The following is a 22,658-nucleotide window of genomic DNA, read 5'->3' on the forward strand; positions in this document are numbered from 1 at the left end:
AAAAAAAAACAGGGCAAACACAATACTTCAGATGACTTCTCATTGTGTTGATCAAAGCACCGGACGGTGATATTTATGGAGAAGACAAAAGCACACGCGCCTGTCTTCCTGACCCGATTTCCGTTGGTTTGGTACGTGGGAGGCCTCTCATCGCTGGAGTTGCATATCAATCATCCTCGACCAGTGGACGACGCGCGTGGCACCCACAGTCGGGCTCGGGGCTCACATTATATCAATGACAATAACAAGACTCATGAAAAAAGACTGGGCTTATTCACAACGCATAATGGGCATCAGTTACATCCACGCCTGCCAGTATGATATACAGACACACACACACACACACACACAACACATGTGCCTTGAGGGATTAAGGGGCTACTGAGGCAGATGATGCAAGGCCTAGGGGTCCGAGGGCACGGCATAATGGAGAGGCTTTGTCTCAAGGAAGCATTAATAAGACGAAACAAGTCTTCCTCTGCTCTCAAAGATCCTCTGCGAATCGCGTTACTCGCAAAGAAAAAGTCAAACTCCACCGACAAGAAAGGGTTCTGCGGGAACAGGGTCGAGCAATCAGCGTCCGTGGGTGTGTTCCAGTCAGCGTTGCAGATTTGGGGAATTTGGAAACTGTTCAGCTTGGCAGAGAGTTTGCCGCTGGAAAGCTTCCGTTCCCCCCCCCCCCCCCCGTATTTTTGCCCGTGCCACCCACAGATCTTTGATGAATTCCTCTGATCCCTAAACTTCCATGAAGAAGACGTTTGGAAAAAGAGATTTCACAGATCGGCGTGCGTCATCTGAGCCTTTCAAGTTATCTCAACCGTGGAGCATTTGAATTGGGAGAGCCGCGGTACATTTGAGCATTCGCGGTGTGGGAGTTTGAGGACTGTAAAGTGTTTCTTTTTTATTTGCCTAAAGCTTCCATAATGAGCGGGATACGGACCCCATCGTGCTCTTCAATTCTAGGGAGATGAAATAAAAGCCTTTAAAACTGTGCCAGGAGATGCTCTTATTAAAAAATAAATAAATAAATCAGAAAGTTATCTCTCCAAAACATGAGTCAAAAATGGAACAACAAAATAAATTGTGCTGATGCTGAAGGACATCTGGTTACAGTGCTGTTGCAACAATTATGCCACTCACGTCCGACAGCAAAAGTGGGATCTGTTCACGTCGCTCCTCGTGCCGCTTGTGTGCTAATTTGTTTGGGGGTTTTTGCGTCTGTGTGTTTTTCATCCGCCTAAACGGTTTGTTTTTTGGGACATGAAGTGATTGGACACGTTCGGTCACTGCGGTGTGTCACTTTTTTGAGGGGCATTTTCTGTCTGATTTCAAAAGATAGCAATGCTGATTGTGTTGTCGGGGCGGATTCACGTCTGGTAGGAGCCGCTCTGCGTGCCCTGCTGTATGCTGTACATTGTAATTTAGGAGGCAGCTGTCATATTGAGTTTCCCCATTATCCACTGTGCAGTGAGTCTGGCTGAGCGTGCCGTATGTGACTGTAGCTCCCCTCTCTAGCTCTCACACACACACACACACACACACACAGAGAGAGAACGGGCCTGTGGAGCCCTCATGGTCTGTGTGACTGCAGGAGTCTGACAGACACAGAGGTGGGCAAAAAAGGGCTTTCGATGTCTGAAAAGGCTTTTGATAAACTGAGTAACTTATGAATAAGTTAAATAAAAAGTCCTTCATCACATGCTCTTTTTTAAAAAAATGATGATTATTGATCGTTTTTCAGTCACACACCTCACACGAGACCTGAAGACTGGACAGTTGAAAGGGCAAAGAGAGAATGCAGTATAATAAATAAATGAAATACCATTAATAATACGTTTAATTCATGAAGTACTATTTCATGAAATACAATATGAAAGTGTAGCTTACCTTTATAAAAGCATGGGAAATCCTCCTAGCCAAAGCTCAACATGTTGCTGAGCTTTTAGCAGCACTACAGTTTATTTAAGCACTATATCTTTAGTTCCTTTTTTTTCTACATGAATATTTTTGCCACCATCTTATTCGTGTGGTATAATTTAATCACTAAAGTGTTTTTTTTTTTCAATCCAGGTAACAGAAAAAAAGTGGTTACATTACGAGTTAACCTTTTTACTCGTAATGCACTTTATTTATTATTATTTTTTACATGTGTGTGTGTGATTGTGTGTGTATAATATTGAAAAGAAAAAAACAAAGTGCATTAAGAGTAAAAAGGTCAGATGTCAGAAAGTCAGACATTGAACTCAACATTTGCTCTTAACCAAATATTAAACAAAATGTACATATCCGCGCTACATTTTTGCAGGGTAGCGTGAATTGATGGTATCCTGATCAAGATGCAACATGCTAATTTTTAAGATGAACAGTCAAATTAAAAGTCTAATTGCCTAAAACTGAAGACACATACGTAACTGTCAGGAGGATCAGATGCTGCTGTGACGTTGGTGTGTCCGGGCAGTGATAGTGTGACGTTACTATAGGTGCGGATTTGATTCGCTGCCTGCATTTACTCTGCTCTTAGTTGTTAACCGACTGAATGTCCAGAAAATCTGTTTTTTCTGTATTGAACACGTCATGAATAGTGAGAGCTGGGGGGGGGAAAAAACATGCCCAGCAACATATTTCCAGCCAACAGGACTAGTATTGACTGAAACAAACACTCGATGATTTAAATAAGATGATGATATCAACAATCGTGGTTTATATTAACAAGGTCTGCGTTTAATACTGCTCAGGAAGAGAACCATCACTGGTGGATCACATCCGGTGGACTTTCTCGGAGGATGGGGTTTGGTAAATTGGTGTCAATAGTGTATTCTTCTAATATCTCAACATTTGTGTGAACTATACTGATTATACAGCATGTTATGACCCCAAAACAATATTGTGATAGAGAGACAAATATTGAGATAGAGACAATGATGGAATCAAATCAGTAAAATCCACACAGGGTCCGAGAACAACATATTTGTGCTTTTGCATATTTTTAAGGCCAATTTACTGAAAATCACATGCGCATCACTGACTCAGCTGACCACTCTCCAAAAGGATATGATATGACCCACGCATGCATGTGTTTTCCTCAGCAGCCACGTTATTCATGTTATATGGAAATTAACTTTCAGAGACTTTAAAGACTTGGAATCTGCTTGGAACTAGAGCTGCAACAGCTACTGAATTAGTAATCGACTTCTTCATTAATCGGAAACTATTTCTGATAGTCCATTAATTGGTTTAAGTCGCATTTATGGAAAAAAAATGGTAAAAGTCCAATATTTTCAGCTTCTTAGAATGAATATTTAATTGTATATTTTCTGGTTTCTTTGCTCCCTCTATGACAGTAAACTAAATATCTTCGGTGTGTGGACAAAACAAAATATCATCTCAGGGTTTTGGCATACACGATCAACATTATTCCACCATTTTATGGACCAAACAAGTAATCGAGAAAAGAATCGTCAGATTTATTGATTATGAAAATAATCGATAGCTGCAACCCATACTTGGAACCAGTCAGAGTGAGCATTTTATCAAAGCTTTACGTTTGGTCCAAGTCACATTATTGATCTGTGGAATTGTTGTTCAGACTTATTGAAGTCATTACCACAACTTTGGGCGACAGTTTGGCTGAAACTTCGCGGCACCCTCTTGTCTTATTTGTGGTTTTCTATCTGGACCTGGTCTCATGTGGTCTCGAGGTAAAAAAAAAGTTGCGAAATCACCCTTTTGGGCATTTTCACAAATGTAATAAAGGTTTCACAAATCTGAAAACATGTTTTAAAGAATCTTTGGCCTCTCTGTGGCCATCCAGTCCAAATTCGACAAGTCTGGGTATGTTTTGTGTTCTATCTGGACCAGGTAACATACTGGAGGACAGAGTTCCCCTCAGCATCGTAAGTTAAGTTCCCCTTAACTTTGCCCTTAACTGCGAATCGGAAGCCAACTTCAGCTGTTGTTCTGAGGCTCGCAGGATGTCTCCTGTTACGTCTCTTTGCTCATGATTTGGCCCTGACGCGCGGACACGAGTGTGACCTTGCGCAGCTTTGAGCTGTCTCAGCAGAGCGTCCGACGGCGGCGGCTGACGCAGCGAGACGTCTGCCTGTTCGGGACGGGGGGGGGTCGGGACGGGGGGGGTCGGGACGGGGGGGGGCAGAGGGTGTATGTAGGTCAGCCATGGGCCCCGCGCGCTGTGACAGCGGCGCCGGTCACCGCGCCGCGCGCCGGGACAGGGATTGGAGTGGACAGAGGGAGGGAGAGAGGCCCCCCCTCACACGTCAGCACCGATACTTCCTCACCCCCCGCCCCTTAAACACTTTGACATTATCAGGCCACACACGAGCAACGTCCGCCCTCATTATTCTCACCTTTGCCTCTGCAGCGAAAAGAAGCGAGAGGAGGAAAAACTGAAAGGACAAAAAAAAAAAAAAGAAAAAAAAAGACTGGACAGACGTCCGATCGTGGCGCGCGTCTGATGGTCACTTCCAGTTCCATCTGCGTCGGTGACGCAAAACACTGGTGATGTTCAATCACAACACAGACGTGTGTTAACACCGAATTATTGAAAAGAAGAGAACTGGTACAACTGGCAACCCGACCAATGTAACACTGATCAGTTGTCTAGGATTTCAAAAGGCCAAACTCATTCTAGAATAAATTAAAGAATTGTTCTATTCAAATACACAGTCAAACAGACTCTTAATCATATTCATACTTAAGTTTTATCGTAAATATGGACTAAATATATGACTACATTTATCGCACAACCAGTTAGTCTTTTTTTAACACATCTTTTATTGTAAAAATGTTGAGAGTACAGTTAATAACAGGAGCCGACGATGCGGTAAATGATGACCTACTGCCACCTAGTGGCTCCAACGCTGTAGCTCAGCATTAAACACTGTAGTGTACAGTGTAAAACAGTCACAAAGAACAAAAAATGTTCCGCTCGAGACGTGACGTCTGTACGTCATGGGAGATCGCAGGGTGATAGCTTGTTAGAAGTCGTCCATTTGATGCAGATGGCACTGTGTGTACAGTATGACCTGTAAATATATCCGTTTCCTGTAGGAGAGTTTTGCAGCTCATCGGTTGTACGGGTGCATTGAACCCGACGCAGATTTGATGTTTGTCTTGATGCTGCTTGGCATTTTTCCTGAAAATGAAAAATAAATAGGAAAGAGATCACTAAATAAAACAAACACAAGAGTACGGTACCAAACTGCTCAGGTAAAAATCCAACATGAAAATAAAAAGCTCAGGGTACAGTGAGGGAATGAAAAGTAAACAAAGTGGTACTTTTATATGCATTTATGATGACATAACAGGAGACTGTTACATCTAGGGCCACAACTAACGATTATTTATATTATCGATTCATCTGTCGATTATTTTCCCCATTAATTGATTAGTTGTTTGGTCCAAAAAATGTCATAAAATGGTGAAAAATGTTGATTGTGTTTCCCCCCAAAAATATGATTTGTTTTGTCCTCACACCAATAATATTTAGTTTACTTTCATAGAGGAGCAAAGAAACTAGAAAATATTCACATTTAAGCTAATTAAATTATTGAATTTTTACTTTTTTTTCATAAAAAGTTTAGTAGTCAATTAATGTTTTAACTGTTGCAGCTGTAGTTACATCAGAAATTTACACAGCTCTGCATTCAAATTCTTCAATCAGTTCACACAAATTAGTTAATAATTCCCCTGAAATATTAGGCTAGTTTGAGATGAGTTCAAGGCGAGACTATTTCCAGCAGCAGCATCATCATCCTGAACAGGAAGTAACGCAAACGTTTACTCTGGTCCTGATTGGATCATCTGTTATGTGTTCAACTGATCTATTCCGCTTTGCCTCACTCAACAATAATTGTTGTTTTAATGCTGTTGTGTGTGTGATATGGAATTAAATAACTATATAATCATGACAGGGTTTATTGTTTCATTATTTTAGACAGACATTTAGATTATAAAAGGGAGAAATTTAAAACATCAACTAATGGCGCAAATATTCTCACAATCTCATTCACAGGGAGACGAAGAGCAGGAAGTCAGATGCTAGTCTGTGCAGAATCAGATTCATATTATTTTTAACGCTACAGTGGACAGTTTTCCTTGCTATGGCTGCTAAAGGCTGCAGTGTGCTGCAAACATAACGGTCAATGTAAGTAGAAACAGGAATACAAACCCAGCTCTGCAGCTCTCCTACCTGGCTGTCCCTGCTGCTGCGGCGCCCCAGGTCCTCCCATGGCCGACTGCTGACCCGAGCCACCACCGATGGTGACCTGCTGTAGGGTCGGACCCCCGCCCATCATGGGACCTTGACCCGGGTGTCCAGGGGCGACCGGGCCCGGCGGCCTGCATTTGGAGAGCCCCTTTCCAAATGCGACAGCTCCGACCAGCGCGTTGGTGTCAGCGGGGTTGAAGGATGGTTTGTTCTGTCTCATTGCTAAACGATAAAAAAAACAAATCATGAAAATCCACATACTGTAGGTTGATTGACAGATCAATAACAACGGAGCCAAACAGTAAAGGTGCAACCTACATGCACTTTCTGAATCTCTGTCATCGCGTGGATTGTTCAGCTTCTCCAGTAGATTGGAACACAGCTTGTTCAACGCCTGGATTTGTTTCTGATGTGGAAAAATTTGCAAGGGGGGCGGGGTTAATTATGCATAATACGCACAGCAAAATTACTTCATAATTTGTGTACGATTCACAGGCGGCATCTAACAGCTCGGTGCACATCGGTGCTGTGTGACTAACTGACCTGCGCCACCTCTGGGCCGATGCGCGCCGACTCCACACTCAGCTGTTTCTCCTGCTCCTCCACCTCAGGATCGGGCTTGGTCCGCAAGTAGTCCGGCACAATCTCATGGCTGAACACCGGGACACGCTGCTCCGTGAGTTTCTGATGGAGAAATGCGCAGCACTGATAAACGGACAGGCCTCAAATAAACAAGACGGGTCTCCGGTCTTCCGGCGGGATAAGACACTCACCGCTAGATCTTCGTCTCTGTCCGGTGATAGGAGCAGGGGGATTATGACCTGATTGCGGAAGGAGGGCGTCTTCTCGTTCTTCAGCAGTTTGTTGATGGTGTTCAGCTGACCGGAGAGCAGCGCAAAGTTGTCCAACACAGACGGCCTGAAAGACACAAATGCACATCGCAGGATCTGACCCAAAGAAAAACACCAAGAGCATCTTAAAACTAGAGCCTGACCGATATGGATTTTTGGGGGCTGATGCCGATATCGATATTACAGTACTAGATTTCTGATACCAATACATCAGCTGATACATTAGCTGATACAGATAGATAGATATATATATATCAATGATTCCTAAGATGTCGTTATCAAACCTATGTCAAAAATGTAATTGAGGCTTGATATTTTAGTTTAACCATAAACTTGATCATGAAAAGAAAACACAAATACAACCAAATATATGGTTATTACAGAGGACCTGGATTAAGAAAATTAACATGATTTTTTTTTAACGTAAAATCTAAACAGATGCACATTTTTTCTGCATTGTTTATTCTGTACTATAAGAGAGACAGACAAAAGATTTGATGTCATACAGAGTAAAATCCCAAAGCTGCTCCATGAAAGGTTAATAATGTTTGTTTGGACACTGTGACCAGGGTATGATGAGACATGTTAGGATCCCTGCTTTCAAATACAACTCCTTCTGAATAATGGATGTGTAACATAAATGTCCAATGCCTCATGACTTACTCACTTATGTCGTATAAGTGCACTTGTCACTTGTTTAACAATAGTTAACAGAATCTAATACTAACTTGTATTTAGGGAAGGATTTTTCCCTTGAAGCACAAACGGTAATCTGCTGCCCTGTGGTAAAATGCATGACTCACCATGTTAAACGCTCGTATTCATTTTCCAACTTATAGATAAAACTGTGGAGAGCGTTTTTCACGTGAGCCACCCGAGAAATGAGCGACTCCGTCGCCGCTTCCAGCTGCTTCTCTTCTCTTTGCTGTGGAAGAGGGGGGGGGGGGGGGGGGGAAACACACAAATGAAAACCTCTGTCTGAGACCGAAATACAATCGAGTGCACACTGCACAGGGGCTCACGCTTCGAAGTGTGTCGACTTGTAAACGAGTTTTCTAATGACACATATCGAGGAGTGTATTATTTAAAGACCTCCGAGAGAAATTATGCTTTTTTTAATAGACTTCTCCAGTTTGACAACAATTATCTTATTTCTCTGAATAAACGACAGAAATTCATTCATCCACCGTTTATGCATCATAGACCTGAGAAGTACAGTTGGGAAAGGCAGGGCTAGATCATTTGAAAAACAAAACAAAATCATCTCTACCCATGAGAGCAATCGACAAGTTGTTAATGAAAGTGATTGACATGTTTTTCCATTACTCGTGTCCTGTGCCCACGTTGCACACTGACTTCTCAATGTTGACGTTTCAATTAGATCTCAAATATTGACCCCAACAATTCATTGAGTTCCGTTGTGCAGATATTTATTTTGAAATACACAGACTGTTTTTGGTCTCTGCCTTCTTCATATTGAGGCCAGCAGATTGTTGTCCTGCTAACAAGAAGGAACCGTTTCCTGGAGCACAAAGCTGGAACAATGCAATGCTTCGTGGAGCTTCATCTCACCGTCACTGATGCACACAACACGTTACGATACCCCGTTAGTTTAACTGTACAATAACGTTAGCTTCGTTGTTATGCTAACCTAGCTACACGCTAACTGTCGCTACCCAATATAGAGAGCTAGCTGCTGCTACTGCTAGCTTTATTTACACGCATGGAAAAAAACAGATGCGCGAAGGAAACGCTAAATAATACAACAGTTTGATACAGATTAAAATTTACACAGAGTTGTTACAAATGTTCTGACATTAAAACAAACATTACCTGCATGGCTGGACTACAGGCTGACGGTGAACTGCTCAAAATCATCAGCGGATAGAGGCACTTCCGGTTCGCTGTTGTCAAAATAAAGGCCTGCGTTGAATTTTTTCACCACACACATTTGCAGCGCGCACGAAAAGCAGTCCGAGTGTGCCCGAACAGAATTATACATACTTGACTCTATCTATCTATCTATCTCGATCGATCGATCGATCTATCTATCTATCTATATGTCTATCTATCTATTTATATCTATATCTATATCTATATCTATATATATATATATATATATATATCTTTCTATCTATCTATTTATCTATCTATTTATCTATCAATGAATGTAAAATCTGTTTAAAGAAAATAAAAAGTTACTCATATTTATAGTTGAGCTTTCTCATAAATGTAGTTTTTTTTCTCATAAAAAAAGTGCAATGTCTCCTGATGGGCAGTATAAAATAACAGCATACTTTTAATGATTCATAAATATAATACAAAAATATACCCAGTTGTTACCAAATACTAATTCTGTGCCAATGTTTCCTCCCTTTTACCTTCAGACGAAGCAGGACTTTGTGCTTGTACTCAGTGGGTGTCTAAGGTCTACGTGGGTGTCATCATCTCACCTGAGCACTGTACACAGGAAATTATGCAATGAAAAATAAATATTTTAAATAAATAACATGTAATCTGACCTGTGTTCATTGAACTGCAATTTTTGTTTTTTACTTACACAATATTACTTAACAGATCTCCACATGCTTTTAAATCGTCACAGACTTTATTTTCAACCATTTGAGGGCACATACAGTGGCTCAGGAGTCAGACCAACCAGAGGGGTTGATGGTTCGATCCCCGGCTCCTCCATTCCGCATGCTGACTATCACCCTAAATGGCCCCTGACAGCTGTTCAAACAGTGAATGAATGATGTGTGATAGACAATGCGCTGTATGAATGTGTGTAAATGGGTGAGTGTGGCTTGTGCTGTAAAGCACTTTGAGTGGCCGATAGGGCTAGAAAAGCGCTATAAATATACCGACCATTTAACATCCAATCGGTTCACAGATTTACTGTAATTGTATGTTGTCAGGGATGTTATCGGAAATTCTACAACATAATCAGAACTTTCGGTATATACTTGTATAGTAGTTTTCTGCATTTAGTAAAAAATTCACCAGTGTATTTCTGTAATCCTTTCACTTTAACCGAGCAGGATGAGGCACCAGCTGCAGAACACGTCACTACAAATTTGTACTAGTAATATTATACATGGAAACCAGTTGTTACTTAATATATGAAAAATTCAGTATTCAGTCAGCATTATACAAACTTAGTAGTACTAATGTTTTTGTCAGAAGAAGTAATAATGAATTAAGTCTGACTTTTATTAAGAAGCAACAGACAGTCAGGAACAAAGACTTGGTATGCAAAACATTTATTATTCTGATTCAAAGGCAGCAGCTGACTAGTAGTGTTTAGTTTAGCAAAGAAATAGTAGAAAATCTAAGTTGTTCTCTTCTAACGCTGATTCACAATTCACTGCACAAGGAATTTCTTATTAAGGCACTTGGTTCTAGTCCTACATACACCTCAGCATGTGTTGTTATATAATAGTCCAATAGTTTGACACCAGGAACTGTGTTCATTTATTGGCTCAAGGCGAAATCAGGGTCACTTGGTGGGTTAAAAAAAAATGAATGAATTAAGACCAGGTAAGAGGTACATGTTTGTTTCACACTGACATTTCTCTCCAAGTGCACAGCAGAAATGCCATCATAGGTTGTGCAAAGTAGAATACTGCAAGTACATGTACAGATCTGGAGATGAGCACTCACTCGTCCCTTCAGTGACCAAAGGGAGAAGTGAGGAGTGTTAGTCACAGCGGTCAGGAGTTCAGAAGAGGCTCTCGACGTCGCCCATTTCCACCACCACGGTCTTCAGCTGGGAGTAATACTCGATTGTCACCTGGCCGTTCTCTCTGCCAAAGCCTGGAAGGCACAGAACATGTCAGGTCAACACTGAGTCACCCAACTGTCATTCAGTAAAGATTATCCAGCTCTTTCCCTGCAAGAAAATCTCGTACTAATGACTGTATTTCACTGACTAAATTGTTGATTGTGACCATTTTAACATTACAGAAGCACCCTACCTGACATCTTGTATCCACCAAACGGCACTTCCACTGGGCTGATGTTGTAGTTGTTAATGAAGCAGGTTCCGGCCTCCAGGTTCGCAGCCACGCGGTGGGCTCGAGAGATGTCCCTGCAGGCGGAGGCAAAGGGCATACTTTAAATACAAAGGGGAATCACTGACTCACTGTTTCTTCACTTCACAGGAAGTAACAACGCAAGTAGACGTGAACAGCGACCAAGTGAAGTTAAGGAAACTTACAAGAGCTCAAACCACACAGTGAGGTTGAATGGCGTTGCCCACGAACAAAAAACGTCTGGGAACTTAAATTGCCGGCGAACCAGGCTACAGTCTCGTAGCCTTCTTTCCGAGGAACGCTACGGTGCATTGCATACCAACAGCTGTGCACTGTGCAGGCAGCCAGTCAGGAGGGACTAATTCTTTGTATTTCAAATTCAAATTGCAGTGTGTCAATTACTTTCAATTCGCCATACTTGTAACCGTATGCAATAGCTCACTTCAGGCCGTGATATACAGTCATTATGACAGTCGCACCCGCCTACAGTGACCTATTATCAACAACCCGTTCACTGAGCCTAGGGGAATGTTTGTGCCAAATTTTAAGAGAGAGGTCCCTGAAGGTGTTGAGGTCTTGAGATATCGTGTTCAGAAGAATTGGACAGATGTACAAACAGATAGATAAAAGCTTCCTGCCATGGCTGTCGCCAGAGTGGAGGCATAAAAGAGCCAATAGTCTTTGTCAAGTCTGATCAGGCAGGATAACAGTTTCATTCACCCCCTAATCACAGAGACCGCTGTTGCGCAACAAACTCTTTCTGGAATTTTCCACAGTGGAAATCCTGGAGTGCTCCCAACGGAATGCTGCGACCTCATTATCTTTGAGAGCGAACCTTTAGCACCGTGTGATCAAAATACTGCTGAGTCGTCACAAATTCAAGTGCTCTGCCTTTTCCTCAGCTGACCTGGTGAAGACGCCGGAGGCCAGTCCGAAGGTGCTGTCGTTGGCCCGCCGGAGAACTTCTTCCTCTGTGTCGAACGGCATGACCGACATGACGGGCCCGAAGATCTCCTCCTTCACGCAGGTCATGTCATCTCTGCAGTTGTCTGTGGCGGGAGAGGAAGAGCACTGGATGTGATGTCGGATTCATTCTGGGACACAAAAATGCGCTGATGAAAAAAACAGACATACCAAGTACACAGGGCGACATGAAGTAGCCCCCTTTTAGTTTGGGGTCACTGGGGACAATTGGCTCTCCTCCACAAAGCACCTTGGCTCCCTGGAAGAGCAGGGGTAGAAAATATCATCCATTTGCTCACAGTCGATTAGACCCGAGATAAATGCCTCATCACAAACTGCTCCCTCTTCCCCAATGCGGACCACATGGTCACAAAAATTACTAACATACCTGCTTCTTGGCCTGATTGACGAACCCCAGCACTTTCTCCAGTTGCGGCTTGCTGATCAGCGCTCCCATTCGAGTGCCGTCCAGCAGGGGGTCGCCCACGGGGATGGCCTTGGTCCTCTTCACCACCTCAGCCAGGAACTGGGGCATGATCTCTCTCTGTACATACACCCTGGTCCCGTTGCAGCAAACCTACATTTTTTATTAAGACAGAAATTTGAACATGTATGAGCTGACACACACACACACACACGCACACAAAAATGTATTGGATTAGTCGGAGACTGGCATCATGCAGTTCACCTGTCCCTGTGTAAGGAAGTTTGCCATGAGTGCTCCCTTCACTGCGTTCTCCAGCTCGCAGTCTTTGAAAATGATGAGGGGAGATTTGCCTCCCAGCTCCAGAGTCACCTGCTTCACCCCCTTCGAGGACATCTCCATAACCTGAGAGCGAGAAATATGACAAAGCACAAGTACTTTTATTTCTAATACCCTTATTTTGATTTGTTTGAAATAGTATAGGGCTGCAATTAACAAATATTTTCTCGATTCATCGATTCGTTTTTTGGTCCATAAAATTGTGAAAATTGTTGTTGTTTGTGTTCCCCCAAACCCCAAGATTATGTTTTGTTTTGTCCACACACCAAGGATATTTAGTTTATTGTCATAGAGGAGAAAAGAAACTAGAACATATTCACATTTTAGAAGCTTAAATCAAAGAATTTGGACTTTTTAAATTAATTTAGGATTAGGGTTAGGGTTACCGCTTTCCTCCCACATCACCAAGTTTTAACGAATAATAAACTGTCTTGAAATCTTCAGGTAATCAATCACAATTAACACCTCATCTGCATCAACAGTGAACAAAGTTGTATTGTTGTTACACGATAACCGTAGGCTGTATGTAAAAAATGGAAAACATTTTCCCTGAGGAGTAGATGGGTCAATCTCTATTTTCAAGTCTTCTTAGTACAGCATGACATTCATTCGGTAAATTATTCTCCATATAAAGGAGAATGGACAATAAAGCACCCTATACATTGCAGTATGGATACAGTATTATTCACGGCTGGTCCGTCCAATTGGTGCATGGCTACAGGTGAAGCTCTCACTCAGACCCACCCCCCAACTCTATGAATAAAGTTAAAATACAGTTCTAAAATCTAACGCTCCATCAAACTATTCTAAAATGGCCTATAGAATGAAATATGTAATTATATTCCTAGTATGGTCCTTTGAATTGAAAGGTCATTGAAATTAAGTTCAATCTGGATGCTGGATGCCGTTCCTGTATCCTTCTGGTTCTGGTTTAATATGTTAAACATAGAAACCCTTCTTGTACCTTCTTGCCTGTCGGCACGCTGCCGGTGAAGGAGACCTTGGCGACCATCGGATGGTGGCAGAGCAAGGTGCCGGTCTCCGCTCCGCCTTGTACCACACAGAAGAGCCCGTCGGGTACCCCTGCCTCCTTGTAGATCTCGGCCAGAATGACGGCCGTCACGGGAGTCATCGGAGAGGGCTTAAACACCATGGCATTACCTGACGACACACGCTAATACTTACAAACACAGGACTGCCGGATAAAAAGCAATGATTTCAAACTCAACAGTCAGAATTCTTAATACAAATTAGGGGTCGACCGATATGGCTTTCTACTGGGCTGATACCGATATAGATTATTACTAATTAAAGCCAATAAATGATATTTGAAACCGATATTTCAAAAGGCGTCGGAATTTAGAATAATACAAACCTTTAACACAAAACTTTGTTAATTTAATTCACAGAACCTTTCAACATGACCTTAACACATCAGAGCCAAAGTAGAACATTTTTATAATGAATTTATCTTATCGGCAAATTGTCATAAAAAATGGCCGATACCGATAAGAAAAATGGTGATTATCGGCGCAGATAATCGACCAGGCCGATAATCGGTCAACCCCTTTATACAGTCAACCCCTTTATACAAATGCTAAGTAAACTCACCGCATGCCAGAGCAGGAGCAGACTTCCACGATGCGATCTGGAAGGGGTAGTTCCACGCACCGATCCCCACGCACACGCCGAGCGGCTCCCTCCTGGTGTAAGCAAACGCTCCCCCGGGAAGCTGGACGTGCTGGCCTGCGTAGAATGAAAACACGCAACCCAACATCATCAACCCATGAAAGGTTAGGGAGAACTGGGGTCTTTAAAAAATGAAATAAAAACAGTGTTGGCGCACCCACCTGCAAGTGTTCCAGCCAGACCGGCATAGTATTCAATGCACTGCCAGGCAATGTCAATATCCACCAGTGCTTCAGTGATGGACTTGCCATTGTTGATCACTTCCAGCTTTGCGATGTTCTCCCTCCTTTCCTGTTGTCATTGGAACGGCAGGGGAAAATTTGTATCTACTTGTATGTATACCTTTAAGATTATGTAACAACAGTTGCGTACTGAGGTCGAAATCATTGTCCCCATGAAAAGAGGCGACGCAACTTTGTGCAAAAAAGTAGGTCAGCAGTGGAGAGAGGGGGAGGGGGCGTTTAATGAATAACCAGAATCTTATTGCGTTGCTTTGCCACAGTCCGACTCCCAATTTATGTTGCACGACGCTGACATCCTGTCGACCGTCTCACCCTGATAATGCGGGCGGCCTCCAGCATCACCCTGGCCCTCTCCATGCCCGACATCTTGCTCCACTTCAGGTAGGCGGCGTGGGCGCTCTTTATGGCCTCGTCCACCTCCTCGGCCCCGCAGGGCACCATCTGACACAAGACACGACCTGCAGGGAGCAAGGAGCATTAACAGACACGGTCACAGGGCTCCAAGGGCAGAACACAAGAATTGAAGTATTATTATTATTAATATTACGTCCACCAAGGAGGGTTATTTTACCACTGTGTGGTCTGTGTGTTGGTTTATTTGTTAGCAGGAGGAGGGGAAAAAAATACTAAACTGATTTCCACGAAGATTAAGGGGCAGATCCAAGATTCTTATTTTTTATCTTTTTTAATTTCTTTAACATGATAACATAGGGCAGTTTTGATGGAATAATGCACTGATTTAAGAAGAAAAAAATTGTTGGCTAAGATTTATAGCCCCCCCCCCTCCCCCAATTCAATGGTAGGGGAAACACTGATAATCGATTAATCGATTAACTGTTGCAGCTCTAATGAAGATTAAATCAAAAAAAAAATATTATCATTATTAATATAGTAATTGTCGTTGTTGTTATTTTCATGTCAATTTGATGAATGGAGACTCCTCGTCCCTCCACACACCACAGGGGAAGAAGAGAGAGTCTATGTTACATAACACCAGAACTTCCAACCAGCGCGCCCCCAGACCACCGCACAGACGCGCCACTAACTCATGAGCCTGCACGGTGAACAGCGTCGGTCACCCTTAGCGACTGTGGGGACAGGGAGAGTTCCTCCACCGGACTGAAAACGACCGCGCTCTCACCGGTCGCGGGTTCGAACACGGGCTCCGCGTCGCTCTGCTGCGCGGGCTTCACCCGCTCGCCGCCCCAGAAGTTCAGCGGGTCCGTGACGGTCACAGTGCCCGTCGCGGCCGCGGCCATGGCGTCGAGGACCGACTGCGACATTGTTCGGACGGAGAGGGGAGAGAGAGAGAAGCAGAGGAGAGGAGAGGAGAGAGGGCCCTGCAGAAACAAACACACGGGACAGTAAGGCGAAGCTGCTGGAGAACACACACACACACACACACACACACACACACACACACACACACACACACACACACACACACACACACACACACACACTGTTCTCACCGGTTGTGTCCGTGCAGAGGCGCAGACCGACTGAACCGCACGGCTCTCCGTCGCTTACTGCCCCGAGCTCCCTTTAAACATGTAGACGCGCACGCGCACTGCAGCCGACGCCCCCGGTGGCGAGCGGATCGATACCGAAGCGTCGCCACTTGTAGCCCGCACGTCGCCGCTCCAGGGTTGGATGGGTCATCGCTGTCGCTGTTGACGGGTCGATATCTAAAACCGGGTCCTTTGAGGGAAACGTGTCATTGTCATCACCGGCGTACACCGTAGAAAAAAAATCACTACGCTCCCACTTAGACAGGGGACTACTTCTCCTTCCGCCTGTCACAGACGAGGCCCTATGACGACAAGGGCTATCAAATGACAACGATAACGTCCTTAAATCAATTTGTACTGTTAGTTATAAGCAGTTGAATAAGGGGTGGGAATTAATAAGCTTTGGCTTCCCCCTGCTCCTTTTCGGACATGTATGATTTATTTATTTATAAATACTGTTTATGACACTCTATAAGCATTTTTTTGTTTGTCTTTCCGTTTTTGTGTATAGTGTCAAACTTGCTTTTTATTTTAATTTTTGTTCGAAATAAAGAAAAATGAGAATAAAAAAAATAAAGAATAAAATAGAATACGAATAAAAAAAATCATAAAATAAAATATAACTATATAAATATATATGTTTGTTTTTATTATTATTATTATATATAAGAAACAGAATACAAAAAAGTCATAGGAGACACACCGAACATTAGGTCAACATAAACAACCGATATCTTTCTTATGTATTGCCTCGAAGTAGTGCCAGTGTGTTTATGTCCCAGAACATACCTGCGCTGTGCTGGAGTGAACTGTTACAGTTAATGGCATCCGGCTAAAATCATCTTCTGCTGCAGCTGACTGGCTGATATAGTGTATGTGGGGTTTTGGCAGGAGGGAGCAGCAAACAGTGTGACAGACAAAGAAAGTGTTCTAATGTTGATCTTGATGCTCAGTTGTTTCATAACCTCCATGGGTTGTTCTGTAACTCATGCGCAATTGCACTTTCTGAACAAACACATGGGCTTCCAATGTTGTATGTTTGATTTATTGGTCTTTTTCACCACCAAACCACGCACATTGTTTGTCATTTGCACCAGGAAACGACATGTAATAAAGGAATCCACCAAAATTCCAAATGTAGTTTTATGGTTGGCTGACACATTGTGTTTGGTTTTTATAGCTTGTTTCAGGAAAAAGAAAAGAAAAAAAGGAAAAATGTCAAAGGAACAGACTTAGATTTTTAAAGTTTTGTCAATATTCACAAATTGTTCTGTGACGCTAACATCATTTTAAAAAGTATTTGCTATATAGGATGTCAAGTGTTTATTTCTGTCTACACTATACAGGCGATTGAATGTGTTTGTCCAGGGATGGGTGCAGCTGGTTGTGGCAGGAGAATATGAACCACTGACGGTTGGGGTCGTTGTCCCGTTGAGAACTTCCATCTACTTTCACCCCTGGTTATGAAGTCAGTCATGAGATGTACATTAAGTGCAACTTTTGAGTTGAGCTTTAGTGCATGATTTGTGTCCCTGGAATCACCACACATCAATTTAATATGAAAAAAATTCTGTTATACCATTATTTTCAAAGCCCAGTTTGATGAAATGGCTGTTTTTATTGCCAAAACTCTGCATATTTCAATGACACCTAGAAATCACTTTTAAATGATTTACTCTACATGTAGAAACTTTGTTACTAAAGGCCATAGACCTTTTTTTTCAACTGTCAGCTGCCATGTCATTTCAAAATGTAAGAGTTGACTTATTTATACATTTATCATGAATGTATTTATTTCACTGGCATTTTCATTTCAATATGGAGAAAGGCCACCAGTGGATTCTTCTCCTATTGTATTTTTAGAAGCTGCAAACTGTACAAACATTTTCTGAACACATTAAGCTTTTGTAAAAAAAAAAAAAAAAAGGGTTAGTACTGTGTTGGGGGCTGCATGGTGATGTAGTGGTTAGTCCCAGTTTGAACCAACCAGGGCCTGTCTGTGTGGAGTTTTCATGTTCTGCTCATGTATGTGTGGGTTCTCTCCGGGTTCTCCAGCTTCCTCCCACGTAATTGAAGACTCTGAATTGACTGTAGGTGTGACTGTGAGTGTGAATGGTTGTTTGTCTCTGTATGTTGCCCTGCGATAGGCTGTGCCTCTCACCCTATGTCAGCTGGGATTGGCTCCAGTCCCCTCCACCCTTAACTGGATAATACGATAGATGGTGGATGGATGGTATTGTACATCTACGTCATCTGCGAGGGCGGGACGCACAACAAAGATGCTAACAATGACATGAAAAGAAAAACTAGGTCAGTTAGTTTTTACTGTAACCTTAAATAGCACAGACACTTAAAAGAGCAGGTGTCTCAATAATAAAATGAATGCTCTGGCACTGAGCGTGCTGGCTTACTGGGACACATGAATAGACATCATTGTTGTTATTACTAACATGACAAGTCAGAATGTGGCGAGTGGAAAGGGTTATATTTAAAATATATATATATATATATATAGTGTGGCCAGGTTGAGCAGGTAGGCCTAATGTTTTAACAAGTTCTTCATCTGTAAGTTCATTTAAAAAAACTAATTACCTACAATAAAAGAACATTTCAAACCAAAAAGGTTTTCTACATCTCTGGTGTGACTTAATCACAGACTGTGTATAAAAATGTTTGGACTGGAACAGGGTCGACCTCTCCTTGTCACTGCAATAGTTGCAATGTCAGCTTCCCAGAGTGGGAGAAAAACTTAACAGAAATATCTGAAATAAAAACATCAATTCATAAAAATAAAAAAAAACCAATAATAAAATGTAATTATAAAACTTTATTAACAATTAGTCATGATAATACTGAATGGATCAGATGTTAATGTGCCAATTATTAATTAAAATCCCCCCAAAAATGACGAAATGCCATGTGCTGAATACAAGGTAGATGTTTGTATCCTTTGGTAATCATTATGTTATTATAACAACTTTTCTCCCTCTAATTTCTAAGTGAGACAACTCTCAAGTTAAATAAACAACAAACGAATGGGAACTCAAACAGAAGAGAGTGATCACAGTTAGCTGCAGCAGATAATACGTTTCGCTCCAGCCCGAGCAGTTTGTGTCCGTGCTCGGACGAGAGAGCCGTGCTGACACACAGTCAAGGTGCCGGAACCCATCTGAGGGTTAGGAAAACTTGGCTGCTTGAGGAGGAGGTCCCAGGAAGCCACCGGCCTGTTTGGTCGCGGCTCTGGACGGTGCGAGGCCGAGCATCTTCTGAATGTTCTGGACAAGAGAGGGCAGCAATCAAAAGGTACTTCACTTTCCAGCCAAAGTTCGTGTCTTTACTGTTCAGAAGGTTTGAGCAACTGTCGAGGCACGGCAGGTGAACACGCGCATTCAAAACAAACCTTATTCAAAACAATGTCTTCGATTAGACAAAAAGGCTTCAATTATAAGCCAGGTTATATTTGCTTTGATTAATGTCACAAAATCCCATAAAAAGACCTGAACCTCTGTGATTCCTCTGCTGCCGTAAAAACTCATTAAAGCCCTGAAAATAGTCCAATCCTAATATTTGCTAAAAGCAGAAGATACTTTTGCTTTGAAAAACAAAAAAACAATACTTTGAAACCAGTTTTTAAAGATTCACATTATCAGGAGCAATCAGCGGGCTTGGGGATGAGTGTTACAGTAGGGTGACACACTTTGTTTTTTTTTCTTTTTCCATGCTACTTGTTGACAAGAAGGAAATATGTGAAATTACACAATCCACAAGGGAGTTGAATCAGGAGCAACTGGACTTGGTTGTATAATCTTGAGTCTTCAAGAATCTACAACATAGATGTAACTATGTCCTGGAAATAACAGCAGCTTTCTCCTCGTGAAGATGCCAGAGCTATGATAGTTCTGTGCCAAAACAGAGAATGGCTGTGCTAAGTTTATATATTATGTTGAGCTAACCAAGGTAATTTTGCAATGTGTGTTTTTACCATTAGTGGGGTAAATTAGTAACTGTTATAAGTATTGAATATTATTTTATTTAATAATTGCTTAATTGTTCATCTATAGACAGAGGTATGGTCCTTGAGGAACAAGTTGATGCTAAGAAAATGTTGTTTCCACACACGCACACACAGTGACTTACAGTAAAAAAGTGCTGGGTCTGAAGTTTGAGGCGTGAAGTTTACCTGTCTGATGGACATGGTGCAGAGGATGTACAGGAAGATAAAGGAGCAGTCAGTGAAATCCTCGCCCAGGAGGTTGCGGTGTGACAGACCCTGGATGTACGACAGCGGCACGAACGGCAGTTTGGCCACTACTCGTCCATCAAAGCTGAGCAAGAACAAACAAAAAAATTGATTCTGTTTGATTCTGAAATTTAAAAAAACAAAATGAAATTATCATATTGACCTGATGTAACTTGTGTACTGTAAGACTTACATGGAGTTGAACATGCCCATCAAAGCTGTAAAGCAGAAGCCGATGGCGAACATGGACTTCATGCGTACCTTTACAAAGAAGCACACAAAGATTAAACATGTGAATTTAACAATGGAAATTACATGACATCGATCGACTATTACATATTCAGTGTGAACTAGTTGACTCACCATGGAAAGATCTCTGTTGTTGTTCTTCAGTTTCTCCTCTTGTCTCTCTGTAATTCATTCAGAGGGAACATGGGTCACATGTTGAGGTCTTCCTCTTCACTTTTGAAGTTTCTTCTTGAATGAAATTATTAAAATGTTTCCACTGGCTTCTTACCAATCTTTTTCTTCTGTTGACGTCCTGCAGATTCTGTGATGGTTTCCTTTTTCTTCTCCACTAATATGAAACGGGCAACAGAATACAATGAACACTCCAGATAGTCAATACCAAAATTATAAAATAAAACAAGGCTCACTATGTGTCACTTACGTTTCTTGCTTTGTTTTTCCACTTCTGCCTTTAGCCTCTTGTACTTTTCAGTGCGATACACTAAAACCCAAGTTATTCCTGCAGAGAAAATCAGAATAGGTCGGTTTGTAAAAAAAAATTAAAATCACACAACTCCCAATGGACCTCTGCCACGATTCTGTCACATAGGGTTAAATGAGAATTTTCGTTTTTTTTTGATCTCCCAGAAAATATAATACATCATTAGATATACTGATATCAATAAATAGAATGAACATGCAGTGTCATCAGGTCTTTTTTTTTTTTACATATCACATACTCCTGCTGCAACACTAACACCCAAGAGTTGTGTGAAGGTGTTTTTTTTTGTTATCTCTGTTTTTGTTTGCAGTAAGAGCAATTTGAAAATACTTCCTTGGGATCAATAAAAATATTCTAAATTCAAAATCTCTCTCTTTTTTTGAAAGAGAAATTGTGAGTCTTGGATTTTCTCACACTAACATGTTTGCTATCTGGATTTTAAGACTTAAGTGCAGTTTCCCACAGCACTTGAATGCCACTCAAAAATGTGACCAACCATATTTTGGAAACTGGAAAGTATGATAAATTATATGTAATAAAATATTTAAAAAAATTGTCAACATATTATTATTATCTTATTGGCTGAAATGGCGTGAACGAATTCCCTGAGAGAGTTAAGACGAGCGCCTGGCTAGCCTTATTGTGAAAATCTAAGCGGAAGTTAAATTGCTCGTTCCATTCACTTTGATAATAACGTAAAGCATTAGCTTGGCTGGCTAATCTCACCAGCTAGCTTGGAAAAAGCTGTCCTCAAAAGCACAAAAATACCAACGTATCCGGATGAATAACACCGACAGTGCTTGCCCGCTGTGTGAATCCGGAACGGTGTTACATTTGACTTCTTCAGCGATAAGACTTCCGTTGAATGCTTGACGACCTGTCAGCAGGATTTCACTCACCTTCGGCCAACAGCGCCGTACACACCGAGATGAACACGATCAGAATGGTGTCTGCAAACATGGTGCTCATGGCCGTAGTGTCCTGTTTATCCGACCGCAGAAAGCTCAAGCTTTATATCTTTTTCTTTTTATTAGAAATGACCGTCTGAGCACATTACACCGATCTGCCTCTAAAGCAGTGTCAGCGTTAGAGAGGAGGTCACACGAGCGGTAACAAGTACTTCCGGTTCATCAGTTTGACAGCAAAAAAAAAAAAAAGAAGGAACATTATTTCACACAAAACTTGATAAAAAGCACTGTATGTATCGGGTTTATATGACGACCAAAAGTTTAGTGGACAAAAATAAAAAATAAGGAAAACAGTTATAGACAAAGCAATAACAATTAAAGTGTGTTTCACTCAAAATGAAGGCAAATTAATGTACCGCAAATATGCTGATGATGAGATAGAAGTATCCAAATTAGACATCTATATTGTATTAACATGATCATTTCCAATTCCGATGTGGT

At 41.8% G+C, this 22,658-nt stretch overlaps 3 protein-coding genes across 4 annotated transcripts; all 3 read right to left on the bottom strand.

Annotated features, from left to right (window-relative positions):
* Window positions 1–4,771: 4,771 nt before the first annotated feature.
* med8 (mediator complex subunit 8) lies at window positions 4,772–9,003 on the bottom strand. 2 transcript variants are annotated; one of them, XM_035647133.2, is made up of 7 exons: window positions 8,911–9,003; window positions 7,881–8,002; window positions 7,000–7,144; window positions 6,770–6,910; window positions 6,545–6,632; window positions 6,209–6,448; window positions 4,772–5,152 (listed from the first exon to the last, which is right to left on the bottom strand). In XM_035647133.2, exons 1-7 carry the CDS (start codon window positions 8,953–8,955, stop codon window positions 5,082–5,084), a joined length of 852 nt encoding a protein of 283 aa, XP_035503026.1. In that variant the 5' UTR covers window positions 8,956–9,003; the 3' UTR covers window positions 4,772–5,081. The 2 variants fall into 2 exon arrangements, with proteins under 2 accessions (XP_035503026.1, XP_035503025.1); XM_035647132.2 differs by having other exon boundaries at window positions 6,188–6,448.
* A 1,321-nt stretch (window positions 9,004–10,324) lies between these two features.
* Window positions 10,325–16,405, bottom strand: aldh9a1a.1 (aldehyde dehydrogenase 9 family, member A1a, tandem duplicate 1). The gene is made up of 12 exons (XM_035647128.2): window positions 16,241–16,405; window positions 15,910–16,108; window positions 15,081–15,226; window positions 14,688–14,817; window positions 14,449–14,583; window positions 13,802–13,998; window positions 12,763–12,903; window positions 12,463–12,651; window positions 12,246–12,333; window positions 12,019–12,160; window positions 11,055–11,167; window positions 10,325–10,893 (listed from the first exon to the last, which is right to left on the bottom strand). The coding sequence occupies exons 2-12, from the start codon at window positions 16,049–16,051 to the stop codon at window positions 10,799–10,801; spliced, it is 1,518 nt and encodes a 505-aa protein (XP_035503021.1). The 5' UTR covers window positions 16,052–16,108; window positions 16,241–16,405; the 3' UTR covers window positions 10,325–10,798.
* Window positions 16,406–19,086: 2,681 nt separating this feature from the next.
* On the bottom strand, window positions 19,087–22,372 carry tmco1 (transmembrane and coiled-coil domains 1). The gene is made up of 7 exons (XM_035647134.2): window positions 22,149–22,372; window positions 21,190–21,267; window positions 21,037–21,096; window positions 20,883–20,929; window positions 20,713–20,780; window positions 20,460–20,604; window positions 19,087–19,554 (listed from the first exon to the last, which is right to left on the bottom strand). The coding sequence occupies exons 1-7, from the start codon at window positions 22,216–22,218 to the stop codon at window positions 19,456–19,458; spliced, it is 567 nt and encodes a 188-aa protein (XP_035503027.1). The 5' UTR covers window positions 22,219–22,372; the 3' UTR covers window positions 19,087–19,455.
* Window positions 22,373–22,658: the final 286 nt, after the last annotated feature.

The sequence above is a fragment of the Scophthalmus maximus genome, chromosome 13 (assembly GCF_022379125.1).
Source record: "Scophthalmus maximus strain ysfricsl-2021 chromosome 13, ASM2237912v1, whole genome shotgun sequence".
Classification (NCBI taxonomy): domain Eukaryota; kingdom Metazoa; phylum Chordata; class Actinopteri; order Pleuronectiformes; family Scophthalmidae; genus Scophthalmus; species Scophthalmus maximus.

Bases quoted from the DNA above. Each gene is read 5' to 3' on its own strand.
- med8 (XM_035647132.2), bottom strand. From the start codon at position 8,955: ATGATTTTGAGCAGTTCACCGTCAGCCTGTAGTCCAGCCATGCAG. The intron at 6,633-6,769 runs GTCAGTTAGTCA...TTTCCACATCAG, and splicing joins TCGGCCCAGAGGTGGCGCAG to AAACAAATCCAGGCGTTGAA. The intron at 5,153-6,187 runs GTTTGTATTCCT...TTTCATTTTCAG, and splicing joins TAGGAGAGCTGCAGAGCTGG to GAAAAATGCCAAGCAGCATC.
- aldh9a1a.1 (XM_035647128.2), bottom strand. From the start codon at position 16,051: ATGTCGCAGTCGGTCCTCGACGCCATGGCCGCGGCCGCGACGGGCACT. The intron at 12,904-13,801 runs GTACAAGAAGGG...TCTCGCTCTCAG, and splicing joins GCGTGCCGACAGGCAAGAAG to GTTATGGAGATGTCCTCGAA. The intron at 12,334-12,462 runs GTATGTTAGTAA...CTGCTCTTCCAG, and splicing joins TCAATCAGGCCAAGAAGCAG to GGAGCCAAGGTGCTTTGTGG.
- tmco1 (XM_035647134.2), bottom strand. From the start codon at position 22,218: ATGAGCACCATGTTTGCAGACACCATTCTGATCGTGTTCATCTCGGTG. The intron at 20,930-21,036 runs GTAAGAAGCCAG...AATGAATTACAG, and splicing joins TCAACAGAAGAAAAAGATTG to AGAGACAAGAGGAGAAACTG. The intron at 19,555-20,459 runs GTAAACTTCACG...TCTCTTGTCCAG, and splicing joins GCACCATGTCCATCAGACAG to AACATTCAGAAGATGCTCGG.